This window comes from Manis pentadactyla, chromosome 3, assembly GCF_030020395.1.
Source record: "Manis pentadactyla isolate mManPen7 chromosome 3, mManPen7.hap1, whole genome shotgun sequence".
In the NCBI taxonomy this organism is placed as follows: Eukaryota; Metazoa; Chordata; class Mammalia; order Pholidota; family Manidae; genus Manis; species Manis pentadactyla.
In genome coordinates this window covers 98,580,677-98,600,837 of record NC_080021.1, presented here as the reverse complement: position 1 = coordinate 98,600,837, position 20,161 = coordinate 98,580,677, and the positions used below count along the sequence as shown (strand labels likewise).

General features: G+C 42.4%; 1 protein-coding gene across 8 annotated transcripts in view; it reads right to left on the bottom strand.

The window, feature by feature from the left end:
- The window catches only part of CELF2 (CUGBP Elav-like family member 2), a 722,220-nt gene that overhangs the window by 258,120 nt on the left and 443,939 nt on the right, over nucleotides 1–20,161 (bottom strand). The window contains exon 1 of one of the 8 annotated variants that reach the window (XM_036908141.2): nucleotides 16,862–17,610. The exons of 4 other annotated variants lie outside the window; for them this stretch is intronic. In XM_036908141.2, the coding sequence (XP_036764036.2) occupies nucleotides 16,862–16,935 (74 nt within the window). In that variant the 5' untranslated portion in view covers nucleotides 16,936–17,610. Of the gene's footprint in view, nucleotides 1–16,368; nucleotides 16,838–16,861; nucleotides 17,611–20,161 lie in introns of those variants that run through there. 3 more of the 8 variants (XM_036908143.2, XM_036908145.2, XM_036908150.2) reach the window with 3 other exon arrangements.

The following is a 20,161-nucleotide window of genomic DNA, read 5'->3' as shown; positions in this document are numbered from 1 at the left end:
TTGGGGGCTGCCCTTGGCTGGAGCCGTCTGTGTACCATGCATCTTCGGGTATAGGGGCTCTTCCCTCTGATAGGGACTCTCTGCTACTAATGGTTCAAAAGCAAGTTCTTCCTGCTTTTCACTAGTATATGTCACTGGCCTCAATAAGTGTTGGAGTTCTTCACTCAAGGGGCTACTGGAGAGGGCACTACGCTGCTGTAGGTAAGCACCCCACTTGGCCAGTGTGGGCATTTGTGCCACACCACTCCTTGGTTTTTGGGTCCACTCTTGTACCCACCCAAAGATGGGATAGATGGATAGACAGGTGGTTATTACCTTTACTGGGGCCATTCCAGTGATAGGTTCAGTAGCCAGCAAGGCAATACATGGCAGCCAGTTGTTTTTCTACCAAAGTGCATCGTACCTCTGCCTTTTTCCAGAGTTGTGATCAGAATCCAATAGGTTGGCAAGTTCGTTCAAGCCACTGCCAGAGACCCCAGCCATGACTGTCTTCTGTCACATGAACATCCAGCTCACAGGGCCTTGATGGGTCTATCACACTCAAGGCCTGCACGGCCTTGACTGTCCATTTTGCTGTAGTAAAGGCAGATGCACATGTCTCATCCCAGTCCCACCTGATGCCTTTTGTACCAACCAGTCTAAAGGCTTCAGAATTTATGCCAAATGTGGTATAAACACTCTCCAGTTGCCTAGAAGACCCAAAAACTCCTCTAGCAATGCTACAGTTGTAGGGGTTGGAAAGGCCTGGACTTTATCTATAACTGCTTCTGGTATAACTTTGGTCTTACCCAACCAGATGATCCCCAAGAATTTGACAGAAAAACCAGGTCCCTGAACCTTGGTACTGTTCATAGCCCATCCTTTCTCCTGTAGATGTTGCAGCAGTCTAGGTGCTGCACCTTCTAGATCTGAAAGAGAATTGGATGTGAGCATGATTGTCATCAATATAATGGTACAACCGCACTCTTGACGGTTTCTCCCATGTAGCCAAGTCCTAGGCTACAAGTACATGACAGATGGTGGGGCTGTGGAGTTTTCCCTGCAGAAGGATGGTAAAAGTCCATTGCCATCCTTCCCGTGTGAAGGCAAACTGTTCCTGACTTTCCTGCTCTATGTCAATGGAAAAGAAGGCATTAGCAAGATCTACCACCTAATGGTATGTTCCTAGTTCATGGCTGAAGGTATCCATTAGGCCTACAATAGAGGGGACAGCAGCATGCATAGGGGGTATGACTTTATTCAATTCTCTGTAATCCATAGTCATATGCCAGGAGCCATCTGGCTTTTCTACTGGCCACACTGTGGAATTGAAAGGACTATGGGTGGGCTTCATAATACCCACCTTTTCCCATTCCTGTAGAGTTTCTCTAATCTCTTTATGCCCTCCAGGCAGGTTATATTGTTTGGTATTAATCACCTGCCAGGGCACAGGCAAAGATTTTGGCAGGTGCCAACCATGCCCTCTCAGAAGAGCCTTTACCACACATACTCTGAGTCAGAACTCACCTGCAGTGGTCTGCAACCTTAGACCCTGCAGGATATAAATCCCCAAAATATACTCAGGGATAGGAAACATACACACAGTATACTCTTTTGGGGGTAGATGCCCTATTCCCAAAGGGATTTGGGCTTGTTTCACTCTGATAGCCTTATCCCTGTATCCATCTATGATAGTGGGGGGCCCAGGGAACCGCTCAGGGTTACCATGAATCAGTGAACATTCAGCTCCAGTGTCCACCAGAGCCAGGACACATTGTATGTTCACTGGGGACCAATGGGTAGCTATTTCAACATGTGGCCTCTGGTTCCCCCCAGTACCTCAGGGCAGATACCTTGTCCTTCCCCTCAGTCAAACCGTGCTCCCCAATCATCTTCCTGTGTGAGCTCAAGTGAGGTTGGCTTGCTCTCCAGCAGGAAGTCTTGCAAACACACAGGCCAGATTTGTGGCTCTGGCTCTGAACTCTGCCTCTTTGGTCTTAATGGCTGGAACTGCTGCTCTGGTTTCAGTTGTTGTCATAGCTCTAGTAAAATCCTATTTAACTTTCCATCTAATTTCCTTACATCTGCTCCTGCCTGTATTAAATCACCCACATCTGGGTCCTCGTAACCTTCATGGGGCCTTTAAGCTCTTCTTGTGAGTAGAAGACCTTATTTCTCTCCATGTTCCCATTGCTTCAGCCTTTCCTAAGTCTGCTACTGTACATGTCACCTTGCTTATGGGCTGGCCTAAGTGAGGGGAAATAATGGCCAAAAGAGACCCAAAGAGGGATGTAGGAGATGTTTGAGGCACATTTCTCATCCCAGTAGTGAAAGGCTTTCCATCTGGACCATGATTCTCTGGACTATAGATGGCATTTCTTATGCCTAGCTCTCATAACACCTGTTGGAGCTCAGCATACGTCTGTCATCTAACAGGAGAAGATAGTATATCACCCTGATTGGGCCACAGCACAAAGTGCGGCCATACGCCAATTGAGGAGGGAGTGACTCCCTGAGGTCCTATGTACATTTTGTAATCGCTGTCTCAAGGTGGGCTGAACCATCAGGGAAGCCAGCTTTCCCATCTCTGATCCTAACAGAACAATTCTATCCACCCCTAAGTCCCACAGACACAGGAGCCAAGCTGATATTGACTCTGAGGGCTTCTGCCTAAACCGGGAGCCCAAATCCACCAGCTCAGCCTGAGTATAGGGGCAGAGCATGGAGTGCTCCACGACCTGGGGAGGGGGCTGCTCCTCTCCTTGGGGAACTTTCAGCTGCTGGGTCTTTATTTTCTTTACAACCACTGGGTGTGCTTTCAATACAGGAGGCGTCAATGCCTCTGGCACCACCCCTTCATCCTTCCCCAGCTCCTCCATTTCTGGGGCTGATGGCACCTTTCTCTCCCATCCCCCGAGCACCTCTTCTGCTACAACCTTTACCTTTTCTACTGTGCCTTGCAGCAATGCCAGCTCAGTCTTCAGCAGCTCTCTTACCTTCACCTCTATGCTTCACAGTGAGCGTTCTCACGCCACCTCCGCCTGTGCTTCCCTCAGGAGTTCGTCTTTTTCCTTTATGGCCTTTTCTTCCTTCAGAGCACCTGGCAGTGCTGTGGTCTCATTCTGTAAGGAATCTTTAACTCTTCAACAGCACCTTGCTGCCTCCTCTTGCATCAGTGTCATTTCCTTCTTCAGTGAATCCACAGCAGTTTGCTGCTTGCATTCTTGTGCGCCATTTTTGGGGTCTTTTTCAGGATAATGTCCTTCTCTTCTGTAGACTTTTTTAATACTGTGAGAAGCAGTGAACCTACAGTCCCTTCTGCCTCATGGGCACTCTGTCTCTCAAAAGACCTACTTACTATACCAAGGGCTATCCTTACTGCCTCAGGTATCACCTCCACTAGCCTCCAGTCCTGGGTGGGGCCCAGTCCTCCAGGAGGCAAGCCACCTCAGACCACATACCCATTGGGGGACAATCCACTGTCTCCCCATTCACAGGGGCAGCCTGCTGAAGCACCCCTCCCATAAGGACAGCCTGTCTTTTTCCTTGGTCAACAATGAACCCTGCCAACTACGCCAATTGTCTTGCCAATGGGTTTCAGATCCCAGCAAGGTTGCTATGGATTCAGTGTGATCAAAGAAATGACAGTAGAACGTTTCTTTGGGGTGAAGGGGTTTATTACCTGGCTTGTTCTCCCAGCAGTAGGTCAAGCACTAGCATCTCTGCCTCTGCCCAGAGCACTAGGTGAACTCTCTATGTACTGCAATAATAGCTTATTGTCTAAAGGTGTGGAAGCGGTAGCCTAGCAATAGGCGAGTTACATCATCAAGTGGTTTAAGTTCAGTGATGATCCTGGCCTAGGAACCCCAACTTACTGACAATGTGAAATTCACAGAAAGAATTTAGGAAATACACAAACTGAGTTGCTCTCATTTATACCTTGCCATTGGGTAATTCTATTATGGAGACTGGCTCTGTCTCAGAATTTTCACTTAAGAGGTCTTGCATAAAAAGCTGCAACAATCCACTTACATTTTTAAAAATGAAAGGAAAAAAAATCCACAGCTTTTGTTGATGTGTTGTATTAGGCAGAAACTATTTCACGTGAATGCCAAAATCATCTAATTTCAGCTTGATGAATATTAAAAATATTGAATATAGTTGGAGGCTTTCATATTATAGCATAAAGTGGCCTGTCCAAAATGCAACGTACATTTGAGTATATAATTTGTTAGAAAATGTAATATTACATGTATGGTGGGGAACATCCAATTCAGTAGGTGTACGCCAGACCTAAATGCCTTTCACCTGTTCAGTTATGACCTGATACACACTTCTTGGTTTGGTGACATGTTTGTCTCACCTATCAGAGCAGGACTCAAAAGAAGCAGGACCTGTCTGTGGGTTTTCTGAGCAACCTTAATCAAATATTTGCTCTGCTCCCTTACTGGATGAAAGCATCACAGTGATTTTTCTTCAGTTTCTCAAAAAAAAGTTTGAAGTCTACAAGGGCCTGGAGAGTTAATTGTGACCCTGTGAACCATCATGTAAATGCAAATGTAGTACCTTAAAAACACAGTAACAATGTCATAACTTCTTCTTCCTGTTTGCTTTCCATTTGAAACCAAAGGACATTTTCTATTTCATAGGTTCCTTAGATTTTAAGATGCTAATCAACAATGGCAAAAACACTAAGATATATATACCATGTCAGGTTTGCTTTCTTGAAATTCCAAGTGGTTTAACTTCTCACTGAACGTAGATAAAGGATCTTATCTTGTGTTTAGAAAAGGAAATTGGCTTGGATGTTTTTCCTGCCCCATGCCAGGTACTAAGACCAAGGGAAGAGCTCACCATGCAGTGGGTCCCCACAGAAGCAATCTTTTTTCTCTTTTTCCTAGTCACACCCTGGGTGGGAGGTGAGGCATCAAGACGATGACATAATGTCATGGGGATATAAAAGTACTGGCCCCGGGCAGGCAGTAGTGTCTGTACACCAACCAGCTCTCTCAACATGGCCCCATCTGCTTAGATCTAAACCAAACTGTGCTTTCTGGTTTTACATCCTCCACAGAGAGGATTTGTGGGAGGAGGCGCCACAGTAACCAAGCTGCCAGTGGAGCCCACAAAGTGCTACAAGAGTAATAGCATTTTCTTCCAATTACATGATCGTCACTGGGAACCCAGTATCTTTGACAAAGTGTTCAAACATTAGAGAGTAAGGCCAGTGTCATGTAGTTGAGAGCCACAGTATTGGGCCTTATAGTCTGATTTCTGAAAGCCTTATAATGAGGGCGGAGTGGGTATACATTCCATTCTTTGGCTGTATTTTTGTTCAACAAAGCCCGCAATTTTCAGTCACTTGAAAATGTAATTATAGATAATGTTTGCATCAGTAGCAAGAATACAATAAGCACACGGGGCATGAAAACTCCACTCAAATCACATCCTCTTAGGTTGCGGTGCTTGTCTCCTGCCAAGAGTAAAGGCATTTCGACAAGCTAATATTCGGTATGAAATGGTTTGTGGGTTAGACCAACCCATGCATGAATTCTACTCTAACTTTTCTATTATCCACTCCTTTACATTGGGCATCTACACATGAAACAGAATCTATGACTTTCTGAAAACCCAGAATCCCATCAAATGTTTATGCACTTAAGCAAAAAGCTGTGGTGAGGTCAAAAGCACACTGGCACCTGAAACGGACTGGACACCATGCCTGAGCTGGTCACAACTATCATCTAAAATCCATTTGTTCAGAGACTGATTGTACGCCTACTTTTCTGGCCCACTTATGAAGAAGAAGATAAAACTGCAGGTAACTACAGAAAGGACACTGCATAAAGTTATCAGCTGAGGGGGCAGAGAGGAACGAATGCCACCTGAGATGCTTCTTCTAATTCTCAAGGTGACAAACTTTGGGATGTCCCTGAGTAAGGCCATTGTTCACTTAATTTGGATGCAACAATCAAGAACTTAGAAGTGTGACAGGATGGTGGGGAAAGCCAGGTGTCTAATGAAATCCTCAAAAGGAACCTCTTCATGGACTACAGCTATCTTGAGAGAAGAATAAGGGTCCACCTTAACATTCAGTGTTAACTGCTTCTTCATCAGCAGTAAGTGAGAATCTGCCTCAAGCATTAAGAGATCTTGACATTGCTACGGTGCCCCTTTCTACTGAGTCTCTTAACAATACTCTTGGCCTCAGAAATTGGTCTGGCTATGAAATAAAATAAAAAACAAGCAATCTAAGTGAAAGAGCACATAAAAAGCAAGAGATTATTATTAGGTCATAGCTAAGAAACTGTATTTCATACTCAGAATCCACATATTCAGCTGCCAATTCACAAACATATCTACAAAGTCAGTCTGTTTAGGGTTATAGAAGGACCTACAAATCCATCAAAAGACAAAAGCAACCTCCTGGGACAAAATGCAAGGTGGTACAACAGAAAGACTTTAGTCTTTGGAAATTGACAGATACAGACAAAATGTTCTACCACCTTTAGAAATGTTCATTTCCTCACTTGCAAAATAGGAACACTACAACTTTTCTTGCAAAAATTTTTTAAGATTACTGATAATTTATATAAATCCCTTAGTATAAATGGCTGGCCCTTCAGGTAAGCTAATATCTTAAAATATTTTAAGAAAGTATACCCACAGGAATGCTTTGAAGCATTTGTAATCAGAATTAGGAGGAATATACAAAAAAGAAGTATTTAGTTTGTCAAAGGGTTACAGTTTTGTTGACACCAGAAAACATTTTTTTTGGCTTCTAGGTAGACATCATTTTATTGAACAGACAACTAGAAATCAATGTGGATCAAAGGTAACATGTTCTGAGCAGACCTGAAAAACAAGACCCAGAGGTAAGATAAAGGCCATCCCAGGGCTATGGAGGCTGACACTAGTCCAATTTTGGTCACTTTTTATAATAGATGGACACAAAATCTTGGCCCAACTGAAAGGCTGCCTCTAAAGTTAGACTTCTGAGACACTGAGAAAAGGAAAATGTGCTGATTACAAAGTATCAATTGATTTGAACAGAAACATTTGCAGTTATCTGTGTAGCAGGCCTCCTCCTCTAAAGTTTGTGGGAGCTTTCAACCACATATCTAGTTCTCCTTTCCTAAGAATCTGAGAACCAGCAAGCGCTGCCATTCCCACTGCCTGAGGGAAGTCCCTGGTTCCCCCAGTGCAAAGTGGTCTGTTCAGCTGGGCAAGGGCATCTTAGCTCTGGAGGTCCCATTCATGGCCTGGGATGTTTCTCAGGGTCGACCCCACTCTCTCAGCCAGTGTTCCCTTGGCCCATTGTAGAGAACATTCACTAACAACTGGACTCAGACAGGTTTTAGGCTTCCCAACTGAATCTGATCATGTCTGATATTAATGAATCAGTGAACATACTGTTAGGAGCAAACCTTCCCACCAGCTCTGGCCATACTGGTCTCTTAAGACTTTAAGGACTCTATCAGCTCTGTCAGGAGAAGTAAGTGCCTGTTTATTGAAGCACAGAAACAGAGTAACTCTGATGCCTCCTGCAGCTGGGCACCACATGGACACACACCCTATACCCATGTGTCACATCACAAAAGCAATTGATTCTTTCTCCAAGTCAATTTCTCCTTCAGAGATTCAGTTCTCTAGGCATTCTGTGGCCTGAGCACCTAACCAGGTCACATTCCCTCCATATTCATATCCTTGAAATTGTCTTCTTAATGGCTGGGTTTCTGCTAAGGTTACAAGTCCCATTATGTGAGCACCAGCCTTTGTATTGTGCAGCTGATTCTCTTCCCATAAAAAAAAATCTATTTCAGCTGGTATAGAGATGGGCTTTTTCAGAATACACCTATGAGGATACTGGAAGGAGAGATTGCCTTTTGCTTCACCCCATCCCACAATGGACTGTCTGACCACAAGTTCACAGTTGAAACATCAACTGCATTTTATTTTTCAGTCATCAGGCAGGAAGAGGGAAAAGAAAAATCAGTCTTTGTAATGTTGTCCTGGGGACTGAGCATTTGCTCAAAGTTTATATGGGAGCAATACTGCTTTATGGGTCTGTGGCTAAGACTTTAAAGCATGAATGTTCTGAGGGAGAAAACAATAACTGCTCAGTTGTAATGAAGTTTCACTGCATTTGATTCTCCCAGGAAATGTGGGTGAACTTGTGGTCACTTTTAAGTACCAAGAAGCTATAAAATATTTAGGTTGCCATCCGTTAACTTCAGAGTAATTCTATGGGACAGGTAAGAAGCGTATTGTATTATCCTTTTTTTCTAGGTGAGGAATCTTGACAAGTCACCTGAGACTTGAGGTGGGCATGGAACAAATCAGAAGGTGAACCAGGAGAATACACAAGACAGCTGTTTGGTAGAGGACGCTTAGCCTTGAAGAATGACCTTCCAGCCATTGCTGGAGAGACCCTAAAGCAATAAATACTCCTAGTGGTTCCATTCTCCGACACACATGCAGACTTCCATGCAGAGCAAGTGTCATTCATAAGCAGAATTGTTCAAAAGGAAGTTATTTTGAACTAAATATTAAAACCCACATACAGCCAATGCAATTAAAATGGTTTCTATATGAAGAAAAATGTTTCCTAAATTCTTCCTTAGGGAAAATTAAATTCTGTGGCTAGTGCTCCATTAAGAGAGAGAGAGAAAAAAATGCTTCTCTTCTTAGTCTCCTCCACAACCCAGTGCTTTTTAAGGGACCCTTACAACAGCAAGAGTAAATAAAATGTGCCCCAGAGTGCCCTAGGTAATAGAGACAAGAAATATGGCCCGTCAGTAGGTGTTGGAAGCCACTTTTTGACATCTAAGTGTAAGAGATAAAGAGAAAAAAAAGTCTGGAAAATGCAGGCTTTATGTGAAAAGAAAGAATCCTGACAGCATTATAATGTAAAATAAAGTTGACATAATATTAAAAAGTTTATTTGCGTTAAAGCTGCCAGTAGTGTCAACCTGCATTGGGCTTCTCAAAGGACTTGTGTGTTGCCTTTAAATTCCGACACCAAGGGAGGACGGCTGGGTGGCCAGTGGGAGTCGGGAGGGAAGAGGCTACCAGCAGGGGCTGATGGGAGTAATTGCAGTTGCAGGCCTCCTGGTGACAATTTTGAGAACGCAAACACAGCTGCAGCAGAGCCAAATATAGCTGGCCAAACAATGACACCCGTAAAGTTAATCACTGTGAAATATGCTACCCTTATGCTCCGCCAGAAAACTCAACACCCCTTCTATAATGTAGTGAGTCAAAATACAGTTGTGGGCACAGAAGCATCAGCTGCTCCAGAGGATTTACTATGAGCGCTGACCAAGGTCTTTGCATTCTGCCTCCTCATGAGGCTCTGAGTTTGATGACTGCTGTCATGGGCAGATGTGGCCCCTTCTCATGACAGTTAGGGAACTGCTGGGGAAAGGAACAGTAAACGGGCTTAGAGAAGCCCTTTTAATCTCAGAGAAGATTCAAATGAAAGCTGAAAAGATATAAATCAGGAAAATGTAAGACAGAGAAGCAAATTACAGAGGTCACTGTTGGTGACCGAAAGGAACCTAGACTGGGTACGGAGAATCCAGTGAAGGTAAACAAAGCATGATGAAATGAATATACCCTCTACCTTCCTTATGCTTTTTATCATCTTTCTCTCTTATTACTCCCCTAAGATGTTTCAAGGAGCAGACAAAATGTATTTGCTTCACCTGCATAGCACCCAGTGTCTTCGGAGATGCAAAGAGAAGACAGGGTGTGAGCACAGGCCTGCCTTGGCTTACACCAATTTCCTTCATCCCTTAGAGGCCCATGATCTCCTGTAACTTTATCCTTTTTAAGATGTTCAGTTTATGTGCTGGGCTCCCATTAGGCACCATCAGAATATCAAGTCTCCTCAGCATGGACAGGAAGCTGTGGGATGATGGTATGGATGACGTAAGACAGGGGCAGTGGCCAAGAAGCACGAGGTGGGAATTTGGTCTGGCCAGTACCAGCTGTGTCTGCCCAAGAAACTACCACTGAGGGCCCCCTGTCTAGATTTTTCTGTGAAGAATTTTTCTTCCTGTTCTAAAAGATCTAAACAGCAGCAACCTCCCAATGGCAACTGAGGAACAGAGGAACAGAATGGGCCCCCAGGCCCAGGGACTTGGCAGCTCAGAGAGGAAGGGCTGCTGAACTGAGCAGGCTGTCAGCTTCTCGCCCAGTCAGGGAGACAGGGTTATTGGAGCGAGCTTCTCATCACCTTTAATAGAAGCTAGTCTGAGGCTCTGGGACAGAGTCAGAACACAGTCCTGAGTCCTATTTCTAGCAGTATTACTAATTTGAAGTACATTCTGAGTCAAGGCGTTAAACCTTTCTGAATCTTGAAGTTTTCAGCTATGAAAGTAATTATCTGTAAACACATTATGTTGTACAACAATTTCATAACTTTTGCAGCCAAAGATCATCCAGTTAAAGATATTTTAAGAGAACTATGCCCCCAAAGATGGTTTTCCCTATGTATTTTTCATATATGTATGTGAATGTATGCATGTGTTCATGTGTACACACATGCATTTTATGCCTATTGACTATCACCAGGTAAACAACAAAATTTTGATCTTTTAGCCCAAAGGACCAACTGATTTTATTTGTGTCAGATAAATGAGATACCACTTTCCGACCACAGAAAGTAGGAGAAACAAAGATATGATTCATGGAAAAGGATATAAAACAGCATCTTAAAATTTAATGAGCCTAAGTTATGAACTTTCTTGAGAAAAACCATGGAAATTAGGCCTTTCACTATTAAAAAAAAAGCATTTAACATCCTTGTATGGAAGTTAAAATCACTAGTACAGTACACAAAAAAAGTTTAAGCTGTCCAAAAGTTATGTTGAAATGTCAAATAAATCAGCTGAGATTAACGCATTCTTTCTGAGGAGTGAGTCACCACCGTCATCCGTGAACGGAGGAAATCTTCAGCCCTGTTTGAGCCTATAAATGTCAGACAAAGCAGCTGGCAGGTGGGGGAACTTGATTTCCGTGGTTAAGACAGAGACAGCCATAAGCAGTCTCACTGAAGAGACAAACCTCCTCCAGTGCTTTAACTATTAAAACTTAAGATCAAAACATTCCACAAATCCCATTTTAAAGCGCTCTTACCATTAGAGGAATCCTACTAGTGGGTCATCTATTCAAGGGACTCTCATCCTAACTGCTGTCCGAGAGGGAATACAGACCATTTTAAGTGAGAGCTCTTCAGAATAGATTTCTTTATTTAAAATCTGACCTCAAGTAAAAGGTCATTTGAAGCTGGTAGGAAAGTCCAGAATAATAAGCCAAAATGATATTTTAGTCTAAATGCAGCCTAAACTTAATTTACATAAATCTTTAGGAGTGGGGGAAAAGGGGTCTAATAATTTGCTGGCAAATTGGCTCTGAGGCATTCATTCAAAGGGAGTAATTAAAATTTAACCAAAACCCGAATTTGTACTCATCTGTCATTTTGAGAGCTGTATGATTACATATTTATTAGCATTCCATTTTTAAGTATCAGCTGACTTTAAAGCATCTCTCTCAGTATCTGAACATAATATACAATCTGCAGTTCATAAAACAGACCGTTCATAAAACTCCAGGGGTAGCGCTGTGAAAGTGTAAATCTCAAATATGCTCACAAGGCATTTCAACCACATAACTGGAATTGTATTTCTATAAAACTAGTTGGAGTAATCACTTTCTGTCATGATTTAGAACAAATGGGGACAGTGAAGCTGTTCAAAATCTCCCTAAATGCTTCTCCCTTTCTTTTAAAAGTCCTTTAGGAAGAGACTAAAGCTCACAGTAAATGAAAAAGGAATTCCCAAGATGAGAGAGGGGTTTCCATCCCTTCACATCTAGATTCAGAGCATGAGAATAGTGGATGGCACAATTAAACAGTGATGATGCTGAAGGGGAATAATTATTTTACAATTACCTGCGAGCATCACAGTTACTGCACTAATTAGTTTTTGTTTCCCACAAAGGTTTTTCCAGGAATGAGCAGCTCCATTTCTCTTAGGTTGAGCAAAAGCTTTTTGTTAGGGAAAAATAAAAATATATTTTCTGCACTGCTACACAAGTGGCACACCCCTGATGCTGGCTTCGTTCTATTACTGGTACCTCCTTGATAGTGGAAACAAACACCAGGGCATGGGAACTTGTAGGTGCTAATGAACTGGAAATCATTAGGCCTTTCCCAACCCTTCCATCTGCAGTTTTGCAGAACAAATATTACACTGGGAAACAGCTGACTCTTTGTGGTGGTCTCATGGGCCAACAAAAAGCAAAAATGTAAGCCTTCCATGAAAAAAACACAACCTCCGGTATTCATGCTCTAAGTTGGCAATGAAGACTTAGGTTCAGATGAAGTTCAGCACAGGAAGTGCAATACATCAATGACTTGCTAGTTTAGCCACGACCCATGATGAAAATATCAAGTTTTCCCACTGAAATGCTAATCAGGTAAGAACGCTTATGGCATTGTTCAATAGTTGTGAAGCTTGCTTAAAATGCACTACAAGGACATCAGGTCCCCGTAGATAAGTCTACATACAAGGTTCCCAGGAGCACCACCCCCAGTATTGGCACCACAGCCACATCACATCATGCACGACACTCCTTTATCACATTATTTTGCATGCCAAAGCATTACTTGGCTTTTAATGAGAAATGAATCCTGTTTAACTTGTACGAAGCAAAACCACAAAAGGAGTGAGGAGAAATGGAAAAGATGGGGATTTATGTAAAAAGGGGAAGGAGATGGCAGGTTTTTAATCATAGGCCGAATATCTGGTTGTTATAACTTTTAGGAGGGGAAAACACCACCCTGAGGTGGAAAACAGACTAAATGCGCCAATGCAATCTTACTAGGTTCATATCTGAAAATCTCATCTTCTTTTTATCTTATCTTGCAAGGGTCTTGCACCCTCCATGCAATGTGCCTCATCAACAGATGCCAGAGTAATCTCAATCAGCAAATTACAATTAAAATAATACCTCTAACATAGATCAAAGGTTACACGGGTGTTCTGAAATGCCAGCGTGGGATGAGATTTTGGCTTCCAGAAGCAGCAGATACTAAAATATGTACTGCTAACTGAGAGAAATCCCACCTGATAATATATTTTTAAATTTTTCCTTAAAGTGCCATATGCAAAGCCCTTTTTTTAGACTCTTGTCATTTTGATTTTCTTTCAGGACCATGCAGGAATCAGGTGATAAATCTCAGTTATTGTTGTATTGTATTATTTGTAATGGCAGTTTCCAAATGTACTTTAAATGCCGCCTGGAGAAAAAAAGGGGACCCCAATACTTTTGACCTTCAATGCTGGTACTTGAGTAACCAAAAATATTTTTAATTAAAATAGGTTCTCTATAGTTAATAAACATATAAAACAACAGTGTGAATTAGAATCATATTGGAGAGTCAATCCTCAACAGGTGATATGTATTTATTTCCTATAATGCTCAGTCATTTTCACATGGCACGATTTTGGTTTCCTGACAAAAATATATATCCTATTTTAACCCACAGTTCTCTGTTCTCTCCCCAACAACACGTGGACTTGCATTTACATAACACACACACAAGCCAACCACAGCTTTGCCGCTACTGCTGACGCAGCTCGGTCAAGCACATGACCGCTGTAGGCATGCCTGTGACATGGGTACAGCACGCTGCACCTCTACTGTGAAGGGTGGAGGCAGTATGAATAAAGTGTCTTGGCACATAGTAGGCATCCAATTAATGACTCATGTTTTCGTCATTTTAGGTGAGAAGGGAGAACCAGTGATTGATTATACCGCCTCTCTGAACTGGGAACAATGCCCCTCCAAAATAAAGAGGTCTGAGGAGATGGTCCCGAAAGTCCCTTTCAACTTGAACAATTGAAGTCCTTAGAACCGCATTTCAGTTTAATCAGACACTGACAGACATTTTTCCAGCTGTCCTGACTTGGGAGAACATACTACACCAAAAGGTTAATTCACCAAGTTGACAAATTCACATTCAGGATACCTCTTCTTGTTTCAGTAAGGTTACCCACCCAATGTGGAAAAAAATTTTTCACTTAAATTTACCGGTAGCTTCTAACATCACAAATCTGAATGAATACTTTTAAAGCTGCATTTAGAGATTTTTTTCAACCTGCAATTTCTCATTTCCAACACATTATTTCTTAGATTTTTTTTGTTTAAAATGTCAAAATTTAAAAACACTAAATGTATATCATTAAAAAGGTGAAACTGAGGAAACAGTCATCTATACCCCCAATCCCAAACCAACTGCCCCAGTTTAAAATAGATTACAAAAAAATCAGGTCGTGTATTCACTGTGCTTTCTTGAAAATAATATTCTTTAGTAACACTAAGCCAACAAAACTTTAATAGTTAACATTATTTAAAATGTCCATTTCCATTTTCAGTTTTGATACTGAATGTTTAAAACCCAAGACTTTGAAGCATATGTCCTAAAAATTCTTTGCTGCTATAGAGACTTAAATAATCTAGGCTGCTTAAACACTGCATGGCTCATAGGGCCATTGAGCAAAATAATTCATCTCAAGGGCTATTTGTTTATCTGTCTTGAGGACTCAAATGTATTACATCTTGCAAACTTCTCAAATATGTTCTTATGGGGAAATGCCATTAAAAATATGTCCTACTGTTTTAGAAAATCAACAGCAGGAAATCCCCTATGCTTTATTTAAGTTCCTTTTAGGAATAGGTCAACATCTAGCTGCTACAATTTAGTCCAAATGGCAATATACCATACATGACAGCCAGTCCCCCAAACCATAAATACACATAGCTATCTTTTTAGCTGTATGAATGCAGTGATAAAATATACTGCTATCTGGGTTCCTAGCCTTTTCAACTTGTCATATGCCCTCTCACACAGCTCCATTCCCCAAAGATAGCCTCTAATGTGAGTTAATTACAGACTATTTTGGAACACATGCTACAGTATTCTCAGGGATAAGGAGACAGAATTGTTATCTAGGAAACAAAAAATATATATATAATTTACTAATCCTCTTTTTTTTTAAGTTCAATGAAGAGATCATTAACAGTTAGACTGAAAACAATTTGAATTTGATTCCAAAGGATATCATTTGGAAATTACATCTGGAAGTGAAGTGGGGTGGTCTTACAATGTGTATAGGAGACTCTGTGGCTAAGATACAAAGGTTCTATTTAGAGCAAATAGTTTGAACAAGCCACATTCAAACACCAAATGAAAAGGACAAATTAAACTTTCATAATTCATAATTTAACTGATAAAAGACAACATCTTTCAGAGGCCATTAACACATTAAATTTAAAGCATTCATTAGCTAGATATATTATGGTCGGTGACCATAAATTCAAAATCACGATCAAGCCGTTCCTTTGGTTCAGCCCTGACACTCCTCTAGAGAGGGAAAAACACAAAAAACTTTCAATAGCTAATGTGCAAACATGTATATTAATACTGATATATCTTTTAAGGTGGACAGAACAGAGATCTTTCAAAATAAATATTATGGGAATGTTACTAACCAAGATTAATTTCGCAGAGAAAACTGCCAGAGGGAAATTCAATATTTTAATTTACACTATCTGCTTATCTTAGCTGGGACAATGAACCTGACCACATGTACAAGCAAGTTAACATTCTTAATATCGACTGGGAGGACACAGTTCACATTTAATAGATTCTATCATCCCTTCCCCCCATTTTTTTTTTTTAATCCTAGGGGCTCAAATAATTGGCCACTGCGGAGTTTCTCAAGAATCTTTCAACTCATAACATTTAACATACTAGAAAATGAATCTAACACCGTAGGGGGAAGTTAGTTGCCAGGGAAATGGATCATAAAGCTTGGAATGGCCTGAAAAATTGCAAAGGGTACATTAGGTGCCAGAAAGAATAGATGTTAAGTCTTAGAAGTGTGTAGAATAGGAAACATTTTATATGTACTCTTACCAAGGATAGCAGTCCTTTTTACACTAGATTAATTGTAGCCTAGAGCCACTATCAAATTTCTTGCCTGACAAGAGGGAGTTTTATATATTCCAGGTCTAAAATGGGCAGAGACTTTTCATACCCACAGTGGCAATCTTTTTAGGTTTTCTTTTCATAATACACCTGAAACACAAGTAGATTCTAGGGACCAGACAGAGCCTGAGTTGGTAACAGAAACTTTCCTATCAAGACTAACGAACCAGATAAAAATTAAACATACTTTCCTTTCCTTGAGAATCCCAGATCTTTATTTCTCCCAATAAACTCTCCACCCGAGTTCGACATGTAAAACAACCAGACACACATGAATTATTAAATTATAGACTGCATATCAGACAAACCATGATTACGTAAAAAATTACCTCTAATTTCTGCAATAGCGTACACCTGACTATTTTACTGCTTTATAATTTTTCTCCCCTTTTTTTCTTCCTCTTCTCTCCTTCCACTCGCCCACCATAGAAAAGGAATCCTTGAGGATGATCAATTAAGCGAGCGGGTAATTTGGAAAGAAGGGATCTTGAAATGGGCCACGAGAGCTGCATCAGCCCGCATTTCAGATGACACGAGCGTGCACGCGCGCACCCCGCCCCGGGACCCCACCCCGGGACGCCGCGCCGCGCTCTCCGGTCCCCGCCGGCAGGACCCCACGCCCAGACCGCGCACCCCGCTCCTCGGTCCCGCGCCCGGGTCCCCGTTGGCGAGACCCCACGTCCAGACTTGCGGGCCCCGCGCTCCGGCCCCGGCCAGGTCCCTGACACACGTCCGGACACTCGCCCTCCTCCCGCGAGCGGCGCCCGCTCTCGTCTCCGGGGTGCCCCAGGAGGCGCCCTGGCCGCGGCCGCCCGCACTCACATTCTGTCGGGAACTAGCAGGCGGCCCTCGACCATCATGTCCGGGAGGAAATCCAGCTTGAAGGCAGAAGTCATGGTTTCAGCGCGCGCGCGGCGCGGGGCGACGGGGGGCGGCAGTGCGCGCGTCCGAGCGACCGCGGGCGGCGCGAGACGGGCAGGGACAGGTGCGCGCGGCCTCCCGGCGGCCGCCCGAGCCGGCGCTTGTCACATTCTCTCCCCGCCTGCTCTCCGCCAATCCCCTCCGAAAGCCGGGCTGAGGCGACGGGCTGCGGAGCGCCAGGTGCGGCGGGCGGAGGCGGAGCTGCGCGCCCGCCGCCGCCGCCGCTTAACCCCTGCGGGCCCGCCCGGCCCCCGGCAGGACCCGCCCAGGCCGAGCGCGCCGCCCGCGCAGCCCCGGACTCGCCGAGCGCCCCACGCCGCGGAGAGGCCGGCTGGCGGGGCGCGCTGCCTCCGCCTGTTCCACCCCGTGCCCCATGGCCACGGCGCCTGGCACGAGGCCCGAGAACCGCACGAAGGAGGTGGAGGGCCCCTGTACCGCCAAAGCCCATCAAAGCCACTCAAGCGAAGCCACAAGGCACGGACTGATCACGAGTGTCAGTTTTAAATGCTCCTTGGTGCGATCTGCTTGCCAGTGTATGAACTAACATAGCTGAAATCGCATTCGTGGTTTAGCCAAAGTCAATATAGGTCGATGGCCCAAATGCTTTTTAAGGAACTTATCTCCGTGCTTTAAGGACAAAGATGAATCAATATCTGCACGATTATATTTCCTTTTGTATCATCTTGAAAACATTCAGAAGTATAAGGGACTGGAGATAAAACAATAATACATCACGTTTTCTTTTAAAAAGATAAATCACCAATTCGTTGTTTCCTAGTATTTAATACAATGATTGAAAACCAACAGAGTGACTTCATGAAAGGGTGTGAGGTCTATGATGTAATGACCATGAAGCTTAAATATCCACTTAAAGTTTGCGGCTGATTTACTAATAGGCATTGAGAAAAACGACAAAACTCTTACTAAGAAATGGAAGGAGGACGTTTGATTTTCCCAAGTGATTTGTGAACATTCTTTAAAGATAAGTATTTATATGCTGACATTCTAATTTTGCGTTCTCCTTGTTTTGTTGTTTGGTTATTTAGATGGAACGGAACTTTCCACACAGTCACAAGTATGTAAAACAATTTCATGTCACCTTTCATATTCTAAAGCAACATCAGAAATTGCGTATCAGCAGTTTATGGTTTGCCTCTTTTGGTAATCACTTTTATTTTGTAATAACATCACAACTGAGGATATAGTCACGGTAGCCAGAGGGTTAAACAACTAAGTCACGTGTAGTTAAATGTATCAGACTCCAAAATATGGAGAACAGATTGTTATCTTTTGTCACCAATTTATTGTGTGATAATGAGAACTATCTTCAGAGGTTATGAAGGAGAACAGATCTTTATATACCAATTTTAAGTCCACATATCAATTTTAAATCCAGGCTTGATGCACTGAGCAATACTGAATAACAGGCCTGACATATTCAATTAACTCCATACTTAGTTAATGGACTTAATTACCTTCAGCTGTACAGTATATCTTCTTTTTAACCAACAGAGTGCTAATCCCAAAACAGTTAGATGTAGGACTAGGACTAACCTTTATTTTAAAATATTGCCTTTCTGAGGAGCTAGGTCTAGGTTTGTAAGGAATTGAAAAACATACGCAATAAAATGGATTCTTATATCCAAAATGTCCAAGCTTTTCCTAATAATATTAAGCTACATTTATTCCCTTCCTCAGCGACTGCAGGCTGCCACTGAAATTATAAGAATTTTGTTGATCTTTCAATACTCTTAATAAAGTAATTAACTCTATAAATGAGACAAACCTGGACAGTTCTTGGCTTTCCATATATTATTTACCTAAATCACAAATGTATATAATAAGCTTACTATAAAACAAAGTTATTTTAAGAACAAACAAACAGAACCAGCCTCTAGAACAGAAGCAAAACACAGAGTTAATCAAAAAGAAAAATATTTTCAAATCAGCCATGGAATAAAGTTCCATAAATATCTACATTCTATAACGCAGAAAAAGCTTCATTAACATGTACACTTCTGAAATATTTATTTTCTCTTTAATTGCATGTGAATTAGTTGGGAGAAGCTGTAGGGAAGCCCTCTTACTGACTTAAGCCTTCTCAGCAGTTTGTTAAATTCTAGCCTCAAATCCCTTGAGGCAATAGTGGATTCAAAGCAGCTTTTAATCATACTATAAGGAGAGAGGAGTAGTATGTAAGTAGGTCACAGAGAAAGAATTACAAGTGCATAGGTTACTGCCTTCTTTAACAACTACAGTGTACCAGAGTTTTCAAAACACATTTGCTTTTGCCATCTAAAGTTAGAAGCAAAACCAGGATCAAAAATAAAAAACCTCATTCTTATGGGATACAGTGGCGATGTAAACCAAGAATACTTACGGAGTGCAGCTGAGTTTAAATAGTTTGGTTGCCAAATACATAAATAATGATTGCATAGGCACTTGATGTAGGTGCCAGAAACAGCACACACACACACACGCACACACGCACACACACACCCCATAGCGTTTTGTTTCCATAATCACAGTGCACATACAATAGGCCTTTTAAAAAACACAAATTTCGAAAGCTGGAGCTTGAAAATGAAAAAAATTCCAAAGCAAATACCACGAGATGAAAAGCTTAAATTTCTCATTTCACTGCTTTGGCAGGAGGAAAAAAAAATCTAAGAATGATTCAGTGGGGCCCCTTTTTTAATGTTCATGCAGTAATGAGCCATCAGGTATCATGTTTTGGCAGCTGGAGTTGCTTGGCAGACAGCTCCATTGGGCCGCTGCTGAAGACTCCGGTTCAGTGAAGCTATTTCATAGCCAAGGATCTTATTAACAGCAGTGAAAGGGGATGAGGCCATCACCGGGCCCCTCTTGTGGACAGGGCCTAGCTGGTGACACCAGTGTGTGCTGGCATCACTGGGGATGTGGCTGTTGGGAACAATGACAGTTCCCCATAGTTTTAGCTTCGTTGTAGAAAAACCCTAGCTCTTCCCTAGGCCCATCCCCCAACCTTCCCTAATTGTCTATTTTTTTTTAATCAACTTGCTATTCATTTCCCAAACAAAAGGCAATTCAAGAATTGGAAGCACTTCAAGGGAAAGTTCCTGAATGACCTCATTTTATATGAGGCCTTCCAAGGCAACCAGAGCCCTGTGCTGCTTCAGCAGCCTGTTTCCCCCCATGCCTCCTCTCACACTGAGTCCTCTG